General features: G+C 40.0%; 1 protein-coding gene across 5 annotated transcripts in view; it reads left to right on the top strand.

Annotated features, from left to right (window-relative positions):
* Positions 1-631: 631 nt before the first annotated feature.
* Positions 632-9,283, top strand: part of CAPS2 (calcyphosine 2) — a 31,835-nt gene continuing 23,183 nt past the window's right edge. For 3 of the 5 annotated variants that reach the window (XM_086610875.1, XM_086610878.1, XM_086610879.1), the window contains exons 1-6: positions 1,085-1,167; positions 1,497-1,603; positions 3,988-4,034; positions 5,333-5,378; positions 5,508-5,627; positions 8,843-8,998. In XM_086610875.1, coding sequence (XP_086467001.1) covers positions 1,526-1,603; positions 3,988-4,034; positions 5,333-5,378; positions 5,508-5,627; positions 8,843-8,998 — 447 coding nt within the window. In that variant the 5' untranslated portion in view covers positions 1,085-1,167; positions 1,497-1,525. Of the gene's footprint in view, positions 651-843; positions 923-1,084; positions 1,168-1,496; positions 1,604-3,987; positions 4,035-5,332; positions 5,379-5,507; positions 5,628-8,842; positions 8,999-9,283 lie in introns of those variants that run through there. The other 2 variants (XM_086610877.1, XM_086610876.1) reach the window with 2 other exon arrangements.

Here is a 9,283-nt window from a genome sequence, read left to right as displayed (position 1 = left end):
AGTGAGGGCACAAACCTGTGCAACGCGTCAGTGCCCAGGACTGCTCTGGGCTGTCAGGGCCGGGCGGCAGCCGCCCTGGGGAGCAGCCCTGTCCCGTCTGGGGACGGACCTGCAGGTGAGCGCGGGGAGCGGTGTTCAGGCACGCAGCCGTACCCTGAGGGGGGCACTTCCTCAGAGGGAACAGGGAACTCGCCTTCCCCGCCCAGCTGAGGCGGTGCCTCGCGGAGCTGCCCTGCGAAGCCCGCCTCAGATTGGCCCCTCCGCGCCGCTGTACCAGGCAGGGCCCCGCGGCCGGCGGAGGCAGGGGCGGTGCCGCGGGGCGCAGGCAGCCGCGGCGGGCAGGTAGGGCGCGGGCGGGAGCCCCTCCTGCCCCTCTGGCGGCGGCCGGACGGGCCTCCTGCAGCCGTGAGGAACGGGGGCCGCGGGGAAGGGCGCTGGGCGGTGCGCGGTTACCATGGAGACGCGTGGGGGGCGGCCCCGTCCGTCAGCCGCGCCCGGCCCGTCGCGCCCCGCCGGTGGGACCCCTCCGGTGAGCCCCCTTCGGTGAGACCCCTCCGGGTCCCAGCCGGGAGCCGCCCCGGGCCGCTCCTGGGCTCTGCCCAAGTGCGCTCCCGGCAACATACATCGTTTCCGTGGAGCTGTCTGAGCCCGTAATGTTTATTTCTCCCCTTATAGCGTTGTTGTTTGTGATAAAGTTATTTTGGCCTGCTAACGGTTAAACGCAACACCGCTCTCTAAGCCCTGTACCTTCAGCTGGGCGGATACTGCATTTCAGTCAGGCCTGAGGTCGTGTGAGGAGAGCGGCTCTTTGTTTTAAGTGCCCGGAGAAGGGGGTACGGCAGGAAGGGCCCTGTCCCCGAGTAGGGCCTTCAGCCGTTCTGCCTGGGAAAGGAGGGGATACTTGGGCGTTAAAGCCTGCTTGGTACGTAGAAACAGGGTCACCTTTTGTGGATGGTGAGTTGAAAACTGACCATCTGATTTCTGGGAAATAAATGGTAGTTTTTTTGTTCAAAACTGGCTGGGTGGGAGGAGAAACCGGCGGCGCAGGAGATAGATAGCGTACTGATAAAACGTCGCTCTGGAGCTCTCGGAGGCCAGCTGCGTGCCGGCAGGGCCCTTAACGTTTTCCTAAAAATACCAGGTGCAGTTGAGAGCCAGGCAGCAGCTGTAAGTGAAGCGTAAAAAAGGTTTGATGTTTTCAAGGGGTAGCAAATTAGTAATGCTGGTATGAGAAGGTATCAAGAGAAGTGTAAGGGAAAAAGGGAGTTAAACTTGGGGCAAAGATGTAAATTTGAACAGCAATCTGGTAAAGCATTAGTAAGGAAAGACTGAAATTAAGAGGTGATGAAAAAGGGAAGCCAGCAACATTTCATAGCTTGCTGAAAACAATACTCAAATTATTGGTGATAGACAGGTTTTTTCTAATACAATATTTTTTTTGCAAAATTACTTATAAAAAATTACATTGTTTCTCAATACCCTTTTCTGTTCTTTAGTTTATTCTAAAGGCTGTTGTTGAATTTGCATGGATTTGGAAGTTAAAGGAGTTGCTGCATCCCCTCAGAGGCAAGCTCAGCTGTCATCGAGGGGGAAGAAGTGTCAGGTATGTTAATGGAAGGCTGGTGGTTGTTTTCCTTACTTTGACATTTTTAACAAATATTTTAATCATATTTCAGAAGGTTCTTAGTTCGAGGTTATATTGTGTTCTTTAGAGAAGAAAACTTTTAAATAAATTATTTTTGTCAGAAAGTCATAGTTTAGTATGACAGCTTCTTAAAAGAAGGTGAGAATTTCCAATAAAAACAGCTATCTTAAAAGATCTGATATTCTAGGTGCTTAACTGGGATGTGGAGAACTTGGGGACGAAATAGTGCTGGAAGTTAAGAGCAACAGAGGCTTGAACCTGTACTATGGGCTGTCTCAGGCTGTTGGTGAAACTTAACAGGTGTGCCTCTGTTTTTGTTTTTCAAAACAGCAATAAAGTAAAGTAACCTCCAAAACATAGTTTCAAAAGGCATGATTTGGGATTGATGTGTGAAATAAATCTCAATGCTCTGCATTCATTATGAAGGGGAGTTTTGTTTTCCAGGTGTTCCTGATAGTCTACATTTTGAGGTAAGTTAGGTGTGCAAGCCTCACAAGATCACCGTTGCAGAAACTTTCAGGCTAACTTTTGAAAGCCTGATTAGTACGATAAGATCTTGGATTCTGAGGGCCATTCTTTTTATTATAGCTAAGGTAAATATTAATATTTTTGATAGCAGTTGATTTTTCTCACAGATACTGTGGGCTTTATGCTTCTGAAGTAAAGTTAATTGGTAATTTTTCCTCAGCCTCCAAGCACCCATTTAACTTCCTCATTTTTGGATGACTGCATTAAGAATTCTTGCAATTTGACTGCCAAGTCATTGTTTTTCCTTTTTGTTTGATTTGGAATGAAAAAGGACCTTTTGTGAAAGACATCACATCGATTTTATAATGTTACCTTTTAACCAATCTTTTGAGAATGAAATACCTGTATATAACGAGCATTTGAGGGATTTAGTGTAGGTTGTAAAAGAAAAAAAGATCCATTTTTCTCTAATCTCTCAGCCCTTTTTTTTCCTTCTCTTTCTCGTGCCCCTCAGTTTCCAAATTTAGACTCCACAGTCTGATTCTTGGTGGCTTACAAAAATAAATCATAGATTAAAATTAGGTTGAAGCTATGGGCTTCACGACAGTCTTCAGGATGATTTTTGTTTGCTTTCTTCCTTATTCGATGACTTCCAGAAAAGGAATTACGTTAAGGCTTTAACATCTAGCATGTGGTATGTTCTTTGTCTTATCACAGTTGAAACGGTACAGAAAAATTATGTACTTATGATTTAATGCATTGCATTTAGTCTTAAGAATAGAAGACTAAATTGTGTTAGATCTCTTAACGGTTGTTTACATATTTGACCACGAGGTGGTGGTGTTTATTATGTGCGACCTTCCTGGAGAGAAACTGCCTTCTGGTTTTTCAAACCTGAATACCCTTTTTTGAAGGTATTAGAGGGTAGTGTTGCTGAACTGTGAACTTCTTTTTCAGGAGCAGGCTACAAGGGTGTGTGGCAGGAAAGGAGTTACAGTTTTGTGACTGCTCTCAAATCGTGACAGGTGTTAGGCCGCCACTGGAGATAGGATAACTGCTTAGCTCGGACTGTGATGCTGAGATCTCTGAGCTGAAGAGTGTAAAAACAAAGATGCCGGCCCTGGTTCAGAACATCCCTGAACCACGTTTTTTTCAGACTGGGAGGCCAGTTGGGGGAATTGTTACTATGTGCTTGCCCCAGTCATACAGTCTTCCCTAGGGATTTGCTGCTGGCTGTTTTCAGAGAGTGGTAGTGGGATAGGTAGAGCTTTGGCTTGAGTCTTTTCTTCTTGCTATGTTCTTGCTCAGTTGAGTTTGGAGATCTGTGTGGGACACAGCCATGCAAAATAAACAGTGTGAGTACACAAGCTGCCTAGTCGTCATCATGTGCTGCTATAATAAAGCTGAGATGATACAACTATACCAAATATCAGGGCTTCTTCGGGGTCTAGCTTCATGTGAACCAGCTGGCTGTCAGTATTGTGATTTTGGTTTAAGGACTGTCTGAGAGTTGGTTCCCAACCAAGAAGGACGATGTGACCTAAAACCTTGTGAGCAGTGATTGTACAAAGTCTTAGGAACATGGGTTATTTTTAATGCATTATTTATAGCTGATGTGGATACTATCTGGATTCTTAATGGCTGGAAATCTTTCTGTCGTTATGAATATTCAGTCTTTTAGTCTCATGATCTGTAAGAGTCAACTTTCAAGGAAAAGTTTTTGGTTTGTCCTTTTGTTAGTAGCATCTCAGTCAAATATGTCAGACAGATACTTTGAGGCATTGATTTTAAATATTCCAGGGGAAGTTGAAAGAGAGAACTATGTGTTTTAATCCTAATCCGTGCAAGTATGTAATAATGTGTCATTCTTTTAGGGCTGGAGAGCAGATACATGGGCTACTCGTGGTCCTCGCCCACCAGAGTAAGTCCGCTTCTATTTCTGATCAGTTTGCATAATTGTGCATTATTAACACAATGCATTTGCGTTTGTGTTGGTATGCAACTTGGTGTTCCATGAAATTTGTCATCATATGTTTGTTTTCTATGACTTATATTTAGAGTAGAATATTTGATGCATTATTTACATTGGAATTAAGTTGATTTACATTTGGTTAAGCTTAACGGTAGAGTTGTACTCAGAGCTTTCATATTTATACTTAGTCTTTCTTGAATATTTTTAATATAATAGTTTGCAAGAAGAGAAAAACAGTTTTCAACTGTTGGCCTTCTTTGCAAGTCTTCAAGTGAAAATTACAGAGAAACTGTTGTGAAGGGTTTTTACAAGCAATGGGAAATTTTGTACCGTGCTTGTAAAATTTAAAACCTTGTAATGACTTCAGCAGATAAGCAACATCTGCTATTCCAAGAAGCATGTTTGATAATTTAGGGCTTTTTGTTTACTGGCCTTACAGCCAATTTCTTCTTTCTACACTATTTTACATGTATGTGTGATCACAAACTTGAATTATTCATACTGAAGTCAGAGAACTTCAATTTCTGTGTACCATCAGTAATTCTCCGGTGAAAAAAGACTGGAAATTAAGGAGCCTTCTTATTCCAAGAAGTAATCTTGTTATAATGGGGTTGTTTGGAAATATGGGTGGTAAAATATTAAAAATATGTATTCGTGGTGCTCTGGAGTATACCTGGAGTAAAGGCAGAAGGCACAAAAATGCTTTGATGAATTGGAGATGTTTTCATTTCTTTAAACAGAATAAAATACTGGAGCATAGTTGGCTTCCACTGTGTTAATCTCTTCCAAAAAGCTTGGAAGGTTTACATCCCAAGGAGCTATTGCTTCCCTGTTGCCTCTCCGGTGACTGATTATAGAGGGATGCTGACACAGGCTTGCTGTAGAAGACAGGAATAAGGAATCCCTGAATTATGATCCTGTTGCAGCAGCTCCTGTTGGGGAGCGCAGAGAAGCCAGGATGGCCGTGCTGGAAGCGAAGAGGGGCCGTGCGGGGGCCCTTTGCGGCTGCCAGGGTGCTCTGCACCTGGGGAAGGGAAAAAGCTCGCTGGCCAGTTCCTGAGCTGAAGCAAGAGGGGCTAGTGGGGATTTGCCACGTAGGCCATCTCCAGTTGTAGTGAGATGTAGTTTCCCTGTTCATAGCAGGGAAAATCTTGTGAAGGAGTTAATAACTAATAGGCCGTTGGCTTTTACTGTAATTGAAAAATAAGAGAATGTGTTGCTATTAAAATAATTCTAACTTCTTGCAGGGTGCCGTGCCTAGACCTACGGAGGCTGGGAGATTCTGATGAAGAGGTAATTATAAATTAATTTCATCTTGAATAGTTTTTAGAATTCATGTGTTGCAAGAGTTTATAAAAATATCACTCTGAACGTAAAACAGTTACTGTTACTCGTCCTTTTTTTTTTTTTTGGTAATTTTAGGATGGGGACTCTTACATACCATACAGTGGAAATAATCCTCATACGTGCCCTCTAAATTCATCCTCAGATTGGAGAACATCGTTACAAACGCCGTATGCACAGCATCATCAGGCTCAACAGGTCAGTCTGTTGCTACAAATATCTTTAAAATATGTGCCGTTAGCAGCAATTTTGAAAAGCATACTTAGCTTTATTATACAGGTTCTCTTTTTTTTTCTTTTGGTTAAACTCATATCTCCAAGTGCTATTGGTCAAAAATGTTTTTGGCAAAGTACTTTTTACTGAGAAGCCTCTAGAATATTTCAGAAATCCTGTTTTCTTGTATACCTTAGCTCTTCTTTGTTGGTTGATACACCTTTTATTGTACACGTTTTTGAAGAGATATATTAATAGCTAGCTTTATTAACAATTTGTCAAAGCAACTGAAAAATGTCATACTTTTGAGGTAACTTTGGTTTATCTTTCTAAACAAAGTGGAACTTACAGAAATAATAAAGATGAGGTCAATAGTAGTAAGTGTATGATTGAAGACAAAACCCAAGTTTACAAACAGTTAAGTATTATTTCTCTGGAAAAATAGTTACTTTTCGTGAAAAGGAAACTTCTGGAGTCACGTGCAGCCATTTCATTGGGTTTTTCTTAAGTCTCTTGTCTTTAAAACAGAACTGTGATGTTAACTCTGGAATTATGTACAATTTGTCACAGCACTTTTATTGTTAAAATTTCCTGACCGCATATCATCATTTTTTTCCCCTGGATGACTAAGAAACTTAATCACCACTGATCTTAGGTGCTTTGTAAGGAAAATCAGTAGTCCAGGTGCTAACATTCTTATTTGTAGTACAGTACAGCACTGTTCACGATCAATATCCACTATAACAATTTTAAGAATTAATTCAATTACTCAGTTATTACAGTTGCCTGAATGCAGGAAAAATTTTCCCTTGAACTTTTGCATCTGAATTAAATTTGAACAAATGAATGTGACAATGTTTTATTAGTTCATGATACATATTTAATTTCTCTTTTCCTTTAGTTTAAACAGGTGTCTAGAAAATCTTGTCAGAATAAAACAGAGGTAAATTAGCTGAAAAAATATACACTGGTAAAATAACATTAACAATTCAGTAGTAGAGTACTATAGCATATGGTCTGAAAATGTAATGTGTTTTCACTTCTTTTGTGTGACAAGAACGAGCTTATTGGAGAGACTATTTTTAATCTGCTGTCAATCCATCAGTATTTTGAGTGTTTCAAATGTGATAATTAAAGGGAAAATGCTGAAGTACTGCAAACAGTAGCCTTCTGTTTGTAGTCCCTATATATTTGAAAAATTAGGTATTAGCTTTAAACTAATTCAAGAAGAATGCCACCTACATGACTATTTTCTGTCATAATTGTTCACCATAGGTAATCATGGTAAAAATCTTATTAATTGTAGTATGTTTTTATTTGGTTAGAGTGCAGGAAATATCCTAACTTATCAATGCTATCTCATTTTGGATAAGTTGGAAAATATACTGTTTAAAAATCCATTACTTCAAAAATATTTAATGTACATACACCTAAGAAATACTCTAATGAGTGTGTTTAAAACAGAAGTGTACCTAGAGGGAAAAGCAATTATTAATTAATTTGTACATAACCTGTGCCCCTTGAAATGAATAATATAGTGACTTGTACGGCAGGGCTCCAAATTGGCTGGAGCTCAAGATGAATCTGCCAAGATCATAATTTCATATGTTTCCCTATATAACCAAATGGTTTCTCAACTTGGAAAAAAAAAGCTGCATTTAAATAAAAACTGAAATAGTGCAGTGGTTTGTTTTTTTTTTTTAAATAATGAACTAAGAACGTACTACTTCTCAGAATATCTGTGTGCCCAACATAGGTATTTATGCATACCATAAGATGTAACTGCAAACACGTAACTACGAATAGGTTATTTTCCTCTGTACTGCGTTGTAAGTGTGCAGCGCAAACATGCTTGAGTTGCTATACTCTTTTTAAATCTGGATGCCTGTAATTTCACCACACTAAATTTTTAAAAAAGTATAGAGTTCATACGTATAATTTTGTCTAGCTGCAGGAAGGCTAACAGAAGGTTGGTATGGCTTTGTCTGTTTCTCAGGGTCTTTCTCCCTTTCTTTTCGGCTTCCCTTTATCTCTTGTTGCTTCCTTTCTGCCTTCATTATGTCTTAAATACCAAAGTGCTGAATGTGCAGGAATATATCTTCTGTTCACTTACCCTCTTTTGCTCTCCCTCTCTCTCTCTTTTTGCCTGACTTTTTTTTTTCCCCCTTCTCCTCTCTTCTTTTTTGTGGAGAAGTTTTTTCAAGCAGTTCTAAAATATATTAATGTCTTCTTCTGAACGGCCTTTATTTCTGGATTGCTTGCTTCTGGGGCCCTGACTGAGCATTCTTTTAGCAAGATACATTCCAGCTTCTTCAATAACAGACTGTGTAAGTAAATCTTTGCAAAATAGGTCACTTTTGGAAGAATAATTTAAATCTAGTCTTATCGTTCAGGAATTAGCCAGTGGAGGGATGTGGATCCTCTTTTGAAAGAGAAAGCTGCCCTTTCAAGAACATAAATCTCCTAGGGTTTTGAGAAATATTTTCTAGAACAGGACTGTTACACTCGTGTCACAGGATGGGATGTGTCAAGTAGAGATGCCAGATAAGACTATATTAGTTTTGTTAGGATTGAAGGAGTATCACCTAAACATTGAAGGTGTTATTTATTCAGGGAGAGAAAGAAGGACGGAGTCTTGGCCTTCTGTCGTTGCTGCTGTTTCTACTGATCCAGCCTCCCTTGTGTAGACCACTGAAATGGACATGAATTTAGGAGGGTACTTAGCTGGCTTCACAGCCTTTTTGGCTCATGTTGTCCTAGGGAAGGAAGTCCAAGCACTAATACTCATCTGCCATCCAAGAATATTAGAACTTCTGATTGAAAAAAATCTGTAAAACTGTTTTCAACCATCTAAAAGCAAATGTCAGGGCTCCCGTTTTAGTGATGGGACATCACTAAAATCTGTAACATTATCTTAAAGGACAGAATCTCTGAATCTTGACTTTTCTCTTTAAAAGTGATGTAAAACCATTTGCCTGTGTACTTTTTAGGTTAAAAAATGGCAGAATATGAAGAACTCAATGAAAATTAAGCCTGAATATGCAGTCATATTTGCATTTTTTCTTACTGTGAAACATAGTGTCAAGAAGTTTCAGAAGTTACACTGGAAGGGAATTATAATAATGCTGTTCCCGTTCAATAGATCAACTAGAGGCTTTTATATTGATTACTCTTTGCTTTATCATTCTGTTTTGGAGCAGAAGACAATACCAGAAAATCTGCCATTCCCAACAGACAGATATAAACTGAAGTATCGTCAGTATGAAGCAGATATGAAGGAAGAATATAAGCAGTATTCTCAGAGAATTGCAGAAAAGAAAAAAGACCACCTCCAGTGTCCGAAAGCTTCAATAAAGGTAGCTGGCAAAGAATTAATTTCATTTTTAAATAGCAAATGTATGCTGGTATTTCATTACAGTGTTTGGAGAGGTTTGCATGTGTGTTTAATTAATTTCTTCCACGTTTTTATCGTAAAAAAAATGCATGTGTAGTTTCAGCATCTAATATTGAGTAGGAAATAAAATATACGAAGCTTGTTTCAGTTGTTTCAGAGTAAGAAGTGGAGGTGCTCTGAGAATCTAAGTATGCTTTTATTCTTTGGTAAGAAATGCAGCATTTGCCCTCATAGTGCACCTCTAGCC

This window comes from Tauraco erythrolophus, chromosome 4 (assembly GCF_009769465.1).
Source record: "Tauraco erythrolophus isolate bTauEry1 chromosome 4, bTauEry1.pri, whole genome shotgun sequence".
NCBI classification, from domain to species: Eukaryota; Metazoa; Chordata; class Aves; order Musophagiformes; family Musophagidae; genus Tauraco; species Tauraco erythrolophus.
Note: the sequence above shows the minus strand (reverse complement) of the source record. Positions and strands in the feature narration are given on the sequence as shown.